Raw genomic sequence first — 17,952 nt, forward strand, 5'->3', positions numbered from 1 at the left:
GCCGCGCCCGCCCGCGCCCTGAGTCGAATTGCCGAAACTACGGCTCACGGTGAGGTGTCACTACTCTCGTATAGGTAGTGATAAGTGCCTCGGTAGATATCTTCTTGTACAAATAACACAGAAACATACATAAATAGAGATGCACAAGAACATGGATTTCGATTCAGAAAAGATCTCTTCTCTACATTAGTTAGTTATTTGATAAAACTAAAAAACATAGTCCTAACGTGAAGCTGGCAGGACTTGTTCATATTTTCTCATATTGAATGTTTGATAACTATACGACTATCGATTTCTATGTGTTACAGCTGACCCAGCTAATTAATTTAATCGAATTTAATTTAACAGGATTTAACGTCTGTATTTGTATTAATGTGTTTTATTGACAAGGAAGTTAGTAATTAATTACATTAATCATTAAGTATTACATTAATATTTGTTATCGCCAGCCGGGGCCCACTCTATGGTCCTGCTACGAAAACTATCTCGTAGTAGGTATCGTCGATCGTCGTAGATGTCGTAGCAGTGCCGTCTACGAATACCAAAGATGTCATTATGCTACGAAATGCAAACATAATAGTACGAGTCAAGAGGCTTTGGCAATCAGAAAAAACCTTTATGGTTTCGTTCGTTGTTACTTCTAACAGCTATTGTTTGGGAAAACATATACCTATTTGCATTTGGTGGCTTTTTATCAGATAGAATATTTGTTATTTATGTGTGTTTGTTGTCCTATGTAAATAAAATAAACACTTCTAACATATTTTTACGACCTACGATGTAATTGAGTAAACATCTCTTTGATTGTAAATTAGTTTTTAAACTGACACCGTTCAATCAATTTGTATCACATAATTCCTTAATTTATCATGTCATTAATCTCTTACGATATTGCCCAAGCCCATTGCCTATCAGATGGGACTTTGGCACGTGATCCTTGCAAACGAAATTAGTTTCTTTCGCCTTGATCTTGACCTTGCGCCAGCGTTCATAATCGCATTCACGCATCATGCACTAGGGTCGTGCCATGTCACAGTCACACGTCTTGTTGTTCAATGTTTTTGAGACTTTGGCGTATAAAATTAAATAACGTAGATTTCACAGTATTATGACAAAATGTTACATTACGTGTAGTTACTTACTTACTACATAAATAATGTATGGCTTACGCAGTCTCTAAGCAACATGAAAAATATATTATTATGTTTGTTATAAGGTAAGTTAATGTGTTGTTAAAGCAGCTAAAATTAATTTCAATAGCTCAATATTTATGATACTGCGACGCGACCCAGTCCTACATACTTAAGTAGTTATAATTTTCAGCAATTTTAACTGAAAAATAAAGCTGTTAACGATTAAGATTTCAGTTATTTTTTGTACCCTATTTAAGTAAGAATTACCGCGTCTTCAATCGTAAAAGGTTATGGCACTTATGTTTACGCACGTAATTACGTAACTATGCGCTACATAACGAAGCAAAATGTGTTGGAACTTGAACGTTTATTACGCTACGGAAATTATATTCGTTTGGCGTCAGCCTAAACGATCGAACCTAGGACTGACTGCGTGCGTTGTAAACACACCGCACGCTACGCCGACGAATCAAAATAAGTGATGTCTTAGTAGTAAACAATTTTTAATATCTCAAAATGAAGTTACTTCACATACATCAATCGATTGAAGTCTGGTCAATATGGTTCTAAATTACAGGGCATTTATAATTCAGCATGGGGCAATAAGTGTCTAGTGTAGAAACCTTAGTAACGTTTAGATTGATTGCACCAAATTACGGTGCATACCTACCACTTATCTTCGATACTTAAATTTGAACCTTACTTACTTGTACGTAGAGATTTAGGTAAGTTTCGAACATTCATTGAATAAGTAGGTATAGAACTGCACTAAAATGGCGGACTTATTGACGAAGAGCCATCTCAATCAGTGGCATTACGTCCGCCACTGTACAGTGTTTATGTATAATAAATATAAATCAGTTGCCCTTTAACCGACGAGGTGCGGTCTCACAGACCGCTCCGGTTTTTGAAATTTCTGGATTGCAATGTTCTACTTACTCCCGTGTCCTGAGCGTCTCAGTACCTTCGAGTTTAGTTGCCCAAACGCCATTACAGGTAGTGGTTACATCGACGAGGGCAGTTTTAATAAGATAATTCGATTTATAGTTCAACAGCGGTCTGTGGGACCGCACGTCGCAGACTACGTGACATTTTTGTACCATACTGAAACTGGCGTTTTTGTTTTAGACGACTAATTTTTCGTAAAAATGATGGATCCTGGGCCACCACAACCTAGGAAAAGACATTTCCTAATGATATATTGATATTTGAACATAACATTATGTAAAAGATGGTAGGCTTTAAAAATATACCGCGAAACGGGTGGTAAAGCAAACAGTGACATGTATTCTAGGCTCTGACATGCCAAATCAGCCTGATGTCATTGCACCAGCTGCAAAAACGACGTACATTTTAGTCCACCTAAATTGAAAACGAAATTATCTTACAGGTGTTACCTATGCATTCCGAAAATGCTTGGCATGCAGTAAAAAAATGACCTGATTTTGCCTGATGTTTACCCTACGTCAATTTTTTTTTTGTGCATGTAATGTACGTGTCATTTATTTTTATTTTATTCATTATGTTCACTATATTTAGGAAGGAGTATAATTTTTCTTGTTTTGATTAAAATTTACAAGTTATATAGGTATTATTGAGCTCTAGTGTAATTTCAATGAAATTAAGGGTCAAAAAAGTTTTAGCCATATTTAAATAAAAAATATATGTTACGGTCAAAGTGATAAATGTGAAAATTATGAATAATCGCCGGTTATTATGAATAATTACCGCATGATTTGGTAAATGTGATTAATATGAGGTCATTTATGTGTGTATAAAACTAAATAGGCGGCTTAGGGGTGGCCCAAGGGCCACCCCCGCCGCACCTTAACCTATTTTTCACTTTAAATCAAAACATTATGTTATAGGCATCATGGAAAAGTAATATTATGCAAGAAACATTCCAAACTCATTATGCCAAATTATATTAATATATTATGATATCAAAACGTTCAAAAGTTTGGCTGTACACGAGCACGTACACAAGATGTTGTTCTCTTTTATGAAATTTGTTAGTACTAAGGTTGAATTATTAAATAATCACTGTTAAATGTGATTAATTTATCACTTTTACCACGACTGTCGGTAATTATTCATAATAACCGGTTATTATTAATAATTTTCAATTTATCACTTTAACCGTAACATAATACATTGATTCCTTGCAAATTATACGTATGTTTATTTGTAATACTATAATGTTCTCAAAAAATATAAAACCAATATACTTTTATACGAAAAAATATTACTTTTTGAGTAAACAGTAATAGCGGTCCCACAGACCGCACGTCGCAGACGGCGTGACAAAAAAATCACGTCGTCGGTTAAAGGTTAAGTTTATGGTCCATTCCACTTTGATCACCCAGGTGATCGAAGTGAACTCCAAGCGGTAATTTGGTGTCCTTTGATCACCCATGGATAGATGACCTGGATAATGAAAGTGGACTTCAGTTAAACTATTATTTTAGTATCCTTTGATCATCATCATCATCATCATCTCAGCCATAGGACGTCCACTGGTGAACATAGGCCTCCCCAATGCTTTCCATGTTGCCCGGTTGGTAGCGGCCTGCGTCCAGTGCCTTCCTGCTACCTTTATGATGTCGTCGGTCCACCTTGTGGGTGGACGTCCCACGCTGCGTTTTCCGGTACGCGGCCTCCACTCCAGAACCTTGCTGCCCCATCGGCCGTCAGTTCTGCGTACTATGTGCCCTGCCCAGTGCCACTTCAGCTTGCTAATCCGTCGGGCTGTGTCAGACTTAGTTCGTTTGCGGATCTCCTCATTTCTGATTTGATCTCGTAAAGACATACCGATCCTTTGATAACCAATAAATAAATCACACCTCCTTGAATAATCAACAGATTACTAATAATCCCGTTAACCCCTCGTGGTAAGCTAATTAATATTTAGCTTCCATATGGGTCTATTCCATATTATGCTTGTTCCGAGTAGGTTCACCATGATAGTCGAGCGGCGGCGGGAATCGAACCTGCGTTCCTCGTATCACGAGTCGGCCAGTCCGACACTTTCACCGTTTTATCGTCATTGCGTCGCTTTAAAAACTTATTGTAGGTAAATTGGCAATTAAAATCTCTATGAAACATTTTGATAAAAACAATTATGTTTGCATGTTGTCATAAATGATGCAGAAATAAAAACAAGGTACTTATAGAAAACTTAACAAGTTTATATTTCATAAATACTTTTAGTCACAGTTAGTTATAAACAGTTATTTTTATTAAGTGCATTAATATTATAATACTTTACAGGTGTAAAGTTAAAGCTGGCATTTTGAATATCACAGTTGGCAGATGTGTTCATACACTTGTTTTTCAAATAAAGAATACAAGCAGATGAATATTGTTGTTTTCTTTTGAGCTCATTTATTTGTGTTAACACAGGATCATGGTCCGAAATGTCTAAAATCTGGGCCATTCTACTTGACTCAAATACTTTGAATGGGCAGCCTCCTTCAGAACAAGCATTATCAACACTTTGTATTATTCGACAGTTGACTGAGTTATAGTTCTTTCTACAGCCTTCCAGACCATACATGTGTCTTATCCCATATAAATATTTCTTCTCATCTTTCTCCCAGTTGTGGCAGCAACTATGATTTCCATTTGGACTCTGCCTGTATTCTGACCTCCAAAAGTCTACAGCTTCATCTATAGGCATTCCAATGTCTTTCAAAAACAAACTATAGTGGAATCTCTGCATGTGGGACAGTCTATGTTTCTTACGTAAACACTGATGCAAGTTCAACATGCAAGGAGGGAAAAGTGATGATACACTATCAACGTTCTTACTAAGTAAAACATTTGTATCATATTTGCTACTTAACAAAGGCTTTATTTCTCTCTTGACTTTTAACATTAGTTCAGATATTCTTGGATCAATTTCTAGAGCTCCTATCTTAGTTTTAAACAGTCTTTCATTTAAATTAGTACAAAATAATAATATCAAAAATTGTTTCCATCTTCCACAAGTGATAAAAGCTATGCCATTTTGAAGTTCCACTTGTCTTTTAGCTATAAATGAAAGACAATGTCTAAAAGGGAGACTAATTTTGTGTACTGAGCACTGTACACTGTGTGTTGGTGAACAAAAATGCTGCGCCAAATCTTTTACTGTCATGTGTTCACATAATTTTTTGAGGGCATCTATGTACACCGGCGTAGACTCTTGTTTTCGTATACTCCTGAGTAGTTTTTTTGACAAACTACGCAAATCATAAGCAGAAATAGCTGATAAACGACGTCTAAACAACTCTTGTTCAGACTTCAAAAGGAAACGAGTAAACTCGGTTTCCTTACACATGATACAAACAATACACAGAACGAAATGTCCTATATTATCGTAAATGCTTCCTTCGATCAAATATTCATTGTAATAAGTTATTTGGTCGTTCTTCAAAATCGCTTGCAAATAACGCAATCTTTCCAATGCAATTTCTTCTAATAAATGTACTGGTATATCGCCTTTCACTGCATTCAAATAGAAAAAGGACATTTTTCATTATCAAAACAATTATTTTCTTCACTAAAAATCACAATTTCATCTTGAAATGAAGAAAATAAACAAAAATAGTTTGACTTTTGCAGTGGGTGGGTGGGCACTACTAAACGTCAATGTCAATATATTTTGACAGTTGTTATTTGAACGTTTTATTTGATGACGCAAGAACGAGTCACCTTTACCTGTATTCATGGAGAAGTTAACTAATGTTGGACCAACCGCTTCCTGCCAAAGTTATGGTCATTAACCTGTTAGCCGCCAACTCATATCAAAAGCGGCGCGATCCCAATTCATCCCAAGCCAGGCGCCAAACTAGAATATGGGCGCTTGAAACAGTAAGAAAAATTATTTTCTGTTTTGAAAATAAAGGCCCCTATCAAAGTATAAATGTATGTAAGTTTAGGGTTATAGGCAATCGTAAAAATACGCACAAAGGAATGAAAGCATTTTTAAGGTCTAAAGTATTTATTCAAGGAATGTTTTGATAAGATGTTACTGTCTTCTGCAAAAAAAAAACGTGGCGTAGAGTGGAGGGTACGCACGGCACGGAAAAGTTTGTCTTTTATAGAAGACCCGTGGGCCCCGGGCCCCGTGGCGCTGAAAAGGTTAAAATAGCCTGTATTATAAGTATTTCTTATGAAAGGAATGTATTCTAATGAACATAATACTTATTATATGAGCTGAAACATTAAAATTATTGCAGTATCAATATCTGAAAAGTTATCAAGCGACTACCAAAATCTATATACAGGGTGACTTTTGTATCAGTATCCAAATTTTTTCCTGACATTAGGTATCGTTTATAGATGACATTTTTAATAAAAAATAGGTAGGTCAAATTTTAACATCAACTATTTTTTTCCTAACCAATTAATCACGTAGTGTGGTTACCGCGCTTAGCGCGTAAACATTTTGCGGGAGAGCTGGTCGAGCGGAGAGCTGGCAACGTGTGGCAACGCTCGACCGGCCGGCCTGGCCGCGCGCGCGGCGCTTCAATCAGTCGCCCGCGCAACCCATTACGAGACGCGCGTATCGCTGCGCGCGCCGATCGTTCCGTCGTGCTGTCAACGTAACGATGTATTCGCAGCGCGAGTGTTATGAAATGATTCGGTGCTACATTTTAAGTGGAGAGAGTTTGAACCGGGCCCAGAGGAATACTTCGACTTCGTAACCAAGGACTAAACCCAACAGTGCCAAACCGGTGAACGATTTTAGCGGCAAACTGAAGCGAGATCCGCGAGCAAGTAGGTAAGTACCTACACGAGACGCGAAGTGCGAAATGACACTGTAGTTTTAAATAAACTCAAAGACAATGTACAAAAGCGTGCAAGTCTGTCTGGAGAAAAATGGTATGCACTTTGGGCAATTATTAAAATAACTACTCATAATTTGTTAGTTTGTTGTTAGGTTAGGTAGGTTTGGTAAGCAATCTCAATTATTGCACATGAAAATAACGATAAATACCCCCGAATAGGTACACAAGAAAAGTAGTGTTACCGCTCTCGGTGATTTTATTTTCTTTTTGATAGCGTAATTATTGTCGTAGGTATTTAATTTTTCTACCATAAATATTAGTAAGTCTGTTTAATTAAAACTAATTACCACTTTGAAATCTTTTGCATTTTGACGGTCCTAAGCCCGTGAAAGTATGAAGGGAAAATCGACAACTTATAAATCGTATCGCAATGAATGAAATGCGGCGCGGGCAGGCGCGTACGTGTGTGCGTGCGTAAGCGAGTGAGCCGTGACCACGGTGTAAGTGTTTTTTCAGACTGTTTCTGGGTGCTTTATTTTGACATTTTTGTACTGGACGATACAAAAATAAAAAATACGTGTTTTGTCTTTCGCTTCATAGATTATTATATTAAAATTTGGATACTGATACAAAAGTCACCCTGTATATAAAAGAAAGTCGTGTTAGTTACACCACTTATAACTCAAGAACGGCTGAACCGATTTAGCTGAAAATTGACAGGGAGGTAGTTTAGAGCCAGGAGAAGGACATAGGACTTTTTATCCCGTTCGAAATTTAAAAAAAGTCTGCTTATTTATTGCCATTAAGGCGGAACAAAGTTCGCCGGGTCAGCTAGTTACTAATATATTTGTAAGCAGTTTAATGGTTTTATACTTACTTTCCTCATCAAAACTGGCATTGAAGGGTTGAAAAAGTCCCTATCAAGGGTAAAAGGAAAAATCATAATATTTTTTTCCAAGCGGCATTTTAGTGCTAACAAAAAAGGGAGATGTCCTCAGTGACGATAAATCGATTACAAAAACAATCTTGAGACGTTCAAATAACAAATCAAGCCATACTTGAGAAAATCACTGTTCTTGCTTGACATGACCATGAAGCTAAAGATAAAAATGGAGGGCAGAGTTGGAACAAAAACTTGAGTCAAATACCTACTTATATCTATCTCGCTCTCTGCGGCCCTACCTCTCTTTTTAGTGTGAACTTTAATATTACTATCTTCTGATTTAAATCTCCTTGTAAATTCTTCGAAATAGCCAATTCACTAACCAAATCAGAAGTTAAACAAATAAATAATTAATATTTGAAACTAAGATTACCTAGTTAAATAAAAAATCACAAAATTGTCGGCCATTTAGGCTTAATGTGTTGGCGAATCAGGGAATTACAATCCCAATTCCTGGGTAATCGGTACCATGTGGCAACATCGGCCCAATCCGGCCCAACATGGCGGTTGTTTACTATTTTGTTTATTAAGCAGTTAATTTCGTTTGAGATTGTTTACAGGAAATAATCATTGTTTTATCACAAGAATTGGTGCAAAATTTTGTAGTGCGTGGTTGCGGTAGTACGTGGTGTCCTGGAAGTGACATAAGATTCCACGCGTAAGTGTTTATTTCGTGATTTCCGACATTGGATCATTGTAAACATTTTTCACATTTTTTACAGTAATTTCTTCCTAAAACGTTTTACCAGTAATTACACTTATCATTTTTAATGATACCTATGTCAAGAAATGAAGATTTTACATTGGTTTCATTGAATTTGAGCAATTTTATATTTTTTGTTTATTTAGAAAGAGCGAGTCTGCCCACAGAGAGCGAGATAGTGATACTTAGTTTGTGCTTCAAGTAGGTATTCGGAGTGTGGCCTCCATTTTTATCTGTAGCTTCATGGACATGACATTCGCTTGGAAAAAAAAAACAAAAACTAAAAAAAATCAAAGCTTGGGAACACAGATTAAGGACTTTTATTTTCAGAAATATAAATAAATTGGTGTAATTAAAACGGATTGGACTGAATTATATTGTGTATTACTTTAGTCTATGTGATTTGGTGATGTTGTGCTTGTGAGATTGTGTTTTTATTGATAATATCGTATATGCGTTGTTTGTCTGGCATGTACATATATCGGAATTTCCTAAATAGAATAGGCATTTCATGTCGAGAACGCGTATAAAAATAACATTGAAGTATCCCGAAAGAACAAGCTTTCGCCTGCGCCATGATTTTTGTGATTTCCAGGAGGATATGCTTGCACAACTTGTTGTTTTTAGCTGGTAAGTGACTTCTGGAGCCAAACATTCTCTACTTTGAATATCAAACTGCTGAATAGGGATGTTTCTGATTCATAATGAAAGTTTTTATGTCTAAAATCCAGTTTACTTGATTTCAACAAGTACTTGTAGTTCTATAACATTACCTCCATAAAAAACAATTTGTTGTTGTACTGTTTTTTCTAGTAAATAAATTACAATAAATGTATTAACATTTATTCATGAGTTAAATAATGGTACCTAGGTTCTAGTTATACCAATAGGCATTAAATGTGATGTTAACATTATCCTCCATCATCCGCTAAAAAATTTTTTAATGCATGCAATTTTTTTTAAGGTATTATCGGCATAGCATTGGCAGCACCTCCAACAGATGAGAACCTTCCTCCCAGACCTAAAGAAGGTGGTGTGTCCACACGGTTCTGTGAATTTTACAATGACACCAAACCGCCATGTGACCCATCAACGGACTCATCTTGCACACCAGTTGCTCCCACTGTAGAAGAATGCCAACCAACCGAAACAGACAAAAGCAGCCACTGCTTCGTTCTATGGCAATATGACAACATCACTAACACCGCCTACCCCAAGTTCAAAGGATGTTTCCTTGACACAGTCTCCTGTACCGACCGAAGTCACCTCTGTAGACTGCACAACACCAAACTCCCGCTACTCCATTGCTGCTGTGAAGGTGACATGTGTAATCAAAACGCTACATTCCCTGGCCTGGAAGTAGTCATGTCACAAACTGATGCTCCACCTGAGAAAATACCAGCATCACCAGTACCAGATCCTGAGGATGACACGAAAGCTGTCATTGCATACACATTGACACCACTATTCTTGCTGTTTGCCATACTAGTAGCATGCTACTTCTTGTATAGACGGCGTAAGGGCAGCTCATTTGCTGAGCTCGCTAATGGTGAAGCTTCATTATCCAGACCACCCTCTGCAGGTGGTGGCATGGAGAATGAAAGTGGGGGATTGGTTGGACAGGTGTCATTGTGTGAAGTTCGGGCCCGTGGACGTTTTGGTGCAGTCTGGAGAGCGAAGCTAGGTCCCCTTGATGTGGCAGTGAAAGTGTTTCCATTGCAAGACAAACAGTCATGGTCGGCTGAACAAGAAATATACCGACTGGCACGCATGGATCATCCTGATATACTTCACTTCATTGGTGTTGACAAGAAAGGGGATAATCTTCAGGCTGAATATTGGCTCATTACTGCATTCCATGAGAAGGTATGTACCATTGTGTGACACATCCTTATACTACTTATAATGTCCTATTGTTGCTTACAAAAGTAAATTATTCTAATAGGATAAACAGATCAATTTAGAAGCATATTACATCTCAACATCGGGGCCCTTATTGCGTCTGAACAAGACGAATGCCATAAATAAAAAAACCTCTATTGCCCATTTCCTCTTGGCTTCCTAGACAGCTATTATCTAAACTGTGTTGCTTGTAGTAGGAAACATGTCATTGAAGGAGTTTCAAAGTAACAATTTTGTCTGGCAGGGCTCACTTTGTGATTACTTGAAAGCCCACACGCTCACATGGGCGGAAGCCTGGCGTGTGGCTGTGTGCGTGGCGCGCGGGCTGTCTCACTTGCACGAGGAAGGCGGCGGGAAACCGGCCGTGGCTCACCGGGACTTTAAATCCAAGAATGTTCTTCTTAAATCTGACATGAGCGCTTGCATAGCTGACTTTGGCTTGGCTCTTGTCTTTGTGGCCGGGAGGGGCTGTGGAGACGCACATGGACAAGTTGGCACGAGAAGATACATGGCCCCTGAGGTCTTGGATGGTGCAATCAACTTCACAAAAGACGCATTCTTGAGGATAGACATGTATGCATGCGCCCTTGTTCTGTGGGAGATTGCGTCAAGGTAAGCAACAGTTTTCTTTTTCCATTTTCAAGGGTTGACAGGAAACAGTGGTTACATAATGCGACACCACATTAAAAAATATTTTTATCAGTCCAACGTTAAATAACATGAAATAATTAAAATAAATATTATAGTATACAATCCAGATAGATAGTAAAATCATCGTCATTATTATTTAGACAAAAACAGAACATTTATTATTACACAATATTATCATTCGGATGTGATTATACATTTTTATCTACATTGAGTGGCGCGAATTTGAGTTTAGTAATAATAAGTAGGTACTTTAAAGCTTGTTTTGATAGCGTTTATTGCGCCTAATCATTTTTCAGGGTGTATTTTTACAAACTTACAAGCTTCAAAAATGTATAGGCTAGGTAAAGTGAGTACATTACATTTCTTCAGGTTTTGTATTAAATTCTAATTAATTATGTTACAATTTTAATTTTATCATTATGTTGTTTGTCATTAAAATAGGTATTTGTAACAGCAAATTAATTTATGATTAGTCAACTACCTATTTTCCTGTTATTCTATGTGATCAATATAAAACAGTTGTGTTGTATTGATTTAAATAGCGCATTCAATTACAAAATGAAATAACAATAACTCAAATGTATTCAGTAAGTTAAATCCATTCTATGGATATAAAATCGTGTCTGAATTTTGATTGCGACGCGTTGCGCCGGCGCCGCCGAGTGTGACGGCGGGAGATAATAAACGGTTTTACATAGTTATCTGTCGTGTAATCGCTATAGCGTTACCATAACTTGGTTTTTGTCGATACGTAATAGATTACTTAATAAGAAGTATCATGCTCTCCTAAAAATAATTGGTCTAAATATTGGTAATGAAGCAATCAATCAAAAAAGAGCTTCAGTTATTCAATTAATAAATTGAATCCAGTTTCGTTGGATCAATCTTACATTTATTAAATAAGCAAGGTCTGACGTAAAAAGTGCACATCGCAAAATGAGACCTTATCCTTATACTACATATTATGCAAACAAACTCTTTAGCCTTTATAAGGACATTCTGCTACAAAACCAATATGCACCTTAGTGCGTCGTGATAGGGGAACCCACTCGATGTGAGCCCATTATGGCTGCGCAGACGGCGCCTGATCGGGTTTCGTCGATTTGACATTGAATCGAATGCAGTTATTTTCGATGATGCGGATTTTTTACGTTTGTTTATTAAGGCCAAACTCATTTAAATGTAATCAAGTAAATATTTATAGTATTTTATTGCTAATTATAACTGTTTTAAAGTGATGAGTAACATTTTTAATTAATTACCTACTTAGTTTTACATTAGAAGTCAGTCTAATTTGACATAATTTTTTTATTACTTAACTGTCTTTTCATACTTTTAACCTCGTGTAGTAGACATCGGCCTGTATTATGAAACGACACAATTTATTTAAGAAAAAATGCAAATAAAAAAATTATGTAAACAGCAGCTGCAAATCTAGTAATATTGTAGTAATAAATGGTGAGATTTTGCAACAAAATAGTATAACCAGTTTACAATTTTACTATTGACTGTACAAAGAGGTAGCGGTACAACTTTATGAAATTAGAAATTAATTAGCTCCAAAATGCCCATAGATGCAAAGATGGCGGCGCGGACGGCTCGTCGCAGTACCGGCTGCCTCTCGAAGAGGAGGTGGGCTCGCACCCGACCCTTGAGGAGATGCAAGAGGCAGTAGTGCAGAGGAAACTGCGCCCGCACATACAGCCGCACTGGCGGGACCACCCGGTAAGGCACATGAACCCTTTTGTCATTTACGTAAGGTATACTTTCCTTTAGAGATTTCTGCGCTGCGCCATTTACGTAGTCCTAAACCACCGGTAAGACATACGAGCCCTTATGTCGTTGACATAAGGTATATTTTCCTTTGGACGGCTCGTCGCAGTACCGGCTGCTTTTAGAAGAGGTTGGCTCTCATCCTACACTGGAGGAGATAGTGCAGAGGAAACTACCCCCGCATATACAGCTGTACTAGCGGGACCACCCGGTAAGGCATAAGATACTTTATATCGCTTACATAAGGTATACTTTCGTTTGGACATTTCTACGCTGTGTTATCACCTAAACTTAGTAAAGCTTGTCGCATAATATGTATTGTACTCTGTTATATTACTCTGTTATTAGTCCAGTACGACAGGCCATCATATCCTGAAGTGAAGGCGATACCCGATGATAATGAGTCATTACTTTTGGTACTTTAATTTTGACAGCCCCAAAAAAGAATGCCAATTGACTGGTGATGTAATCAGAGACAGAGATAAAAATTCCGGATCTAACTGTTAGCTATTGTTGCTGGCTATTGTTAGATTCTAACAATAGCCAGCTCAATCATTGACCCGCAACATCGTTTCCAGGGTCTATCCGTCCTATGCGACACGATGGAAGAGTGCTGGGACCACGACGCCGAAGCCCGGCTATCGGCGTCGTGCGTCGTAGAGCGGGTGACCGCCACGCGGCCGTCGCGTCGGAGCCCCGACACCGCGCCGCTGCTCATCCACGACCTCGCCGCGCAGCCCTGCTGACCGGCCGCCGACCTGCCGCTCATCGAGCTGTAGGGATGGGACGGTACGTAGATCTTTAGGTTACGTGATACCCGCGTAGATTGTTTTATGTTTGTATCATCTGCGCAGAGACAACCCTATATTGTCATTTACCCAGAGATAAAATATTGTTACATGTCATCCGCTCAGAGAATCCTTTTTTAAATGTCACCCGCGCAGAGACAAACCTATGTTCATGTCATCCGCGCAGAGATATCCCCATTTGCAAGATGTTTGCGCAGAGACAACCCTAATTTGTATGTGTCACCCGCGCAAAGACAATCTTACTTTAAATGTCATCCGCGCAGAGATCCTAAGTTGCACATCTCCCACGCAGACGCAACCCTATGTTGCATGTCATCCGCGCAAAGACTACCTTATGTTGCATTTCATCAGAGAACTTCAATTCCCATAATTAAATCTATATTTATTCGAGCCAAACCTATCCTCTTTTAAAATAATACGACAATAAACCAACACTCATTTCTCGCGCAAATGCTTCCACGAGCGGGTCTTCTGTAGTTTCCTATTGTATGTCTACGTGTTGAGCATTTTTGGGGATTTTTATCTTAACTTCTAGCAAAATCCGTGATGGGTAATAATTTCTAAAAATTAAGCTTTTTAAAACAATTTCACCCTCAATATCGATAAATAACTCTGAAATAGACATGTCTGCAAGAGTTAGTTTAGTTCACGCACTACTGAATATATGAAATGAAACGCCCAATATTATTAGAGAGAGGAATAAATGAGGCACTCTTTTTGTAAAGTATAATATCACGCAAACTATAGCCGAGCTTTTTCATATCTAACCTTGATTGATGAACGATTTAAAGCAAATATATCGTGTTCGAACATTATTAAGCGATAAATCCATCTACACTCGGCATCAAATAAATCGCACCTCCCTGAACAAGCACTTTTCAAACGTATGCATCCCCACTTCCCACCAACATTGGTTCCATTTGAAAGCCTAGTTCTAATCTTCATTTGCTTAGAGGAAACGTTTTTACCCCAAAAATGTGTCTTTAGAAGGATCCAGAGTCACTTCTTCAAAAAATAGGTAGTTACGCTTGAACCAACTTTTATGGTTATAAAACTGTTAAGTTGGGATTAATCGCTATGCATCTGTTAAAGAGGACACGTGTGATCATTATTTGGTTTTATAACCATAAAATTTGGTCTAATTGATCCCAGAGGTGAGCCCAAAGTGAGGTCTTTTTTCACGTCACATTTATGGTATATGTTAATAATTTATTAAGAAATTAAATGTGTTTTTCTTTAAGGATATTTATTGGGCTTTCAAATAACACCAATATTATTGGGGTACCATGATTGTGTCAGAAGAAAATCTATAAAGTTCGCGTCGCGGAAGGTGCGGTTTATTTGATGTTGAGTGTACTTTATAACCGACAATATTCTTAGACGAGAAAGCTTGTAAGTAATAGGGCATATTTTATTGTTAAATCAGTTATTTTAATTTCTTAGTATCCATTGCCTGCCTCGAAGTAAATTACTGCCCAAGTATAATAGATATCTGACAAAATTCATGTGGATGACCGTAAAAAATATGTGGCTTCGTGCTGCACTGAGCTTTACAGCTAACTATCACGGCATGCCGCAGTTAAAACATGTTTCGATTCGGAGTAAATTGTGGAGGTGCTTGACCGACTCCGTCTGGCGCACTCAGCCAAGAAATTCATTCGGGCGTGGATTATTATAAATTTTAATGAAATATATTCGCGACAATAATCCAGTCGAACGTAACTTTGAAGGAAGAAACGTTATTTTTATGATGCTGTAATTTAAATACCAGAAATCATTATTTTCTACTTTTAATGGTCTCTACCATAAGGTCTCTACCATAATATATTTATTTATTTATTTTTCGCGCCTTCGTCGTTATAATTAATAAAATAACAATCATAATAATTTATTTAAGGTATGCACTTTTGACTTAAGCATAGAAAGAAATTACTACTTAAATATAAAAAATTAATGTAAAAATCATATTACTTTTCTATTAAACTATAAAATAATATAGGTTCAATAAAAATCCCTGAAAATGCTCATACCATTTAGATCGCGGTTGTGTGCGTAAAGAGTTTAAATATAAAGATAGAGAGAGAAAGACAAACGTAGAGGTTTGTCATCATAAATGTATTTTTCAATATGTTACACCATGTGATGCTCCTTATTCGAGTACAATTGAAATACATATATAAATATATTTAGCCAAAATATAACAGATGTTTATTCAAATTCAAGCACAATAAACAGATTATCTTGAATAACTATAGTTTTTAAATGATTCGAGCCTTCATGGTTTGAAACCTATATTAATGTAAGGAGCTCATTTCGGTGCCTTCATATTATTTTATTTACATAAAAACCTGACTAATAAATTGTCGTTTGGCATGTGAATAGTTTGTCGTTTGTTTTTTCTGACGGTTGTCAAATTTCAAATGAGAGAAAGAGAGAAAGTACCGTTCATCTGTTTACCCGCTAAACAACTTTTATTAGAAAGGAGAATGTATACCGAAGTACAAGAAAATGTATAGAAATAAATTAAAGACGCGCTCTGTGAATAGTTGACTGTAAAATTTGTTTTTTTTTTATTACACAAGACGAATATAAAATCGTATGATTGAAAGTATGTAATCAGCGATGCGAGAATTCTAACTTTGAAACATCAGTTAGAGACTATGGAATGATACTTGTCAAGCAAAAAATATGACCTTAAACTTATTTTTTTTATTTTCTCTAGCTGATTGCATACTTTTAAAACAAGAATTCATTTTTATATTTTAACTAAATTGACTTTACCCTTTATGTATCATAAAATTAGTATAATTATTTTGAGCTATTTTTTAATAGTATTTTTTCTCAATTACATAACGTAAATCAATTATTTTTTATTAATTAATATTTTGATAATGTATTTACCTGTAAGTACTAAAATTTACTATTTTTTGCAGCTCTTAATGCAGCTTAATGTTAAGTTATATTTTAATGTTATTGTTAGTGTTCATTTATATTAGGGGTCCTATTTAGTTCACAAATGTTATTCAAAATCTTGTAAATACCTTTTGGGATACTTACATTATAGTTATCTTGCCGAAATGTTTCAATAGTGAGGACCCTTTAGGAAGACTGGCATTAATTTAATTGGTCGACTCTGGCTTTTCGAACACCGATTGTAAAATATGCACTTAATAAACATACGATTTGATATTTTATGCAGCGGGGTAACTCGTTAACTCTTTTTCTGTATTTTCGGTTATCAATCCCTCTCACTCCGAAATACGAGCGACAGAGACAGATTGATATTAGGGATAATTCAGCTGAAATGTCAATATGTTGTATTTTGCTGATATTATGGGCAATGTCTTAAAGCGTCACTACTTACTGAACTTTTAATATTACTTCTAATATTACGTACTATTCAATAACTCTCACAATCGGTGTAATAAGTTAATAACCCATCGAAAAGCCAGTTTTTGTAATTTAATTTTACTCTGTTCTTGCTATATTATTTCTAAAAATCAAGTGCTAATTAACGATGAAATTGAAGCAATGAATGTAGGGTAATGTAAATGTTTGTCCTTTTTTAAGATATCTTTAAGCTTAATGTAAAGTGTCGGTGATTTGTGCAGCCGTGAGATAGATGTGTGTAATAAATACGTTGTCGTGCCTGTTTAACAGAGTCGTACAGATTACTTTTATTCAGAGAACACGGGAAGTTACCTATGTGTTTATGAAACCAATAGTTCTTATAAGGATAATTTGCTTTCATATTTTACTAATGCGTTGTAAAGACAAAATTGCATTATATGAAATGAACGAAAAAAGGCACAATCAAAGCCTGTTAATTTACTAAAAAGCCCGTAAATACCTACACTCTTCTATCTTACGGCTGTGTATAGTTTTAGAGTAATCGAGGCAATCAATTCCGTGCCATAGTCTAACTATGTGATCTACAATCTGAGCAGCCGCCACAATCTCATGGAATTATTTGTAAGTTCACGCAGCACATGTTTTGGCTTTAAAATTTCCTCAATCCCAGTAATATGTCATGTTTTAAGGGATTATATTATCAAAATAATGTAAACTAGTGCAGCTTTTAGCATGCTTAGGCGATGTTAAAAATGTATGGTGCCCTGTAACATCGTGTAAGTATTTTATAGAGAAAATACTAAAACACCATACAAATATTGTTTTCGCTCGTCTGTGCGATCCAAAAAACTTAACGCACTGTCTGCTAGTGAACTAAGAAAAAAGCTGCTTTTTTTAGCCAGAAGATGTTAAC

The 17,952-nt window shown here is 36.6% G+C and overlaps 1 protein-coding gene across 1 annotated transcript; it reads left to right on the forward strand.

Annotated features, from left to right (window-relative positions):
- The first annotated feature begins 8,873 nt into the window (after window positions 1–8,873).
- Window positions 8,874–15,607, forward strand: LOC135076999 (activin receptor type-2A-like). Its single transcript, XM_063971585.1, has 5 exons — window positions 8,874–9,183; window positions 9,518–10,419; window positions 10,700–11,067; window positions 12,681–12,831; window positions 13,458–15,607. The coding sequence occupies exons 1-5, from the start codon at window positions 9,129–9,131 to the stop codon at window positions 13,623–13,625; spliced, it is 1,644 nt and encodes a 547-aa protein (XP_063827655.1). The 5' UTR covers window positions 8,874–9,128; the 3' UTR covers window positions 13,626–15,607.
- Window positions 15,608–17,952: the final 2,345 nt, after the last annotated feature.

This window comes from Ostrinia nubilalis, chromosome 12 (assembly GCF_963855985.1).
Source record: "Ostrinia nubilalis chromosome 12, ilOstNubi1.1, whole genome shotgun sequence".
Classification (NCBI taxonomy): domain Eukaryota; kingdom Metazoa; phylum Arthropoda; class Insecta; order Lepidoptera; family Crambidae; genus Ostrinia; species Ostrinia nubilalis.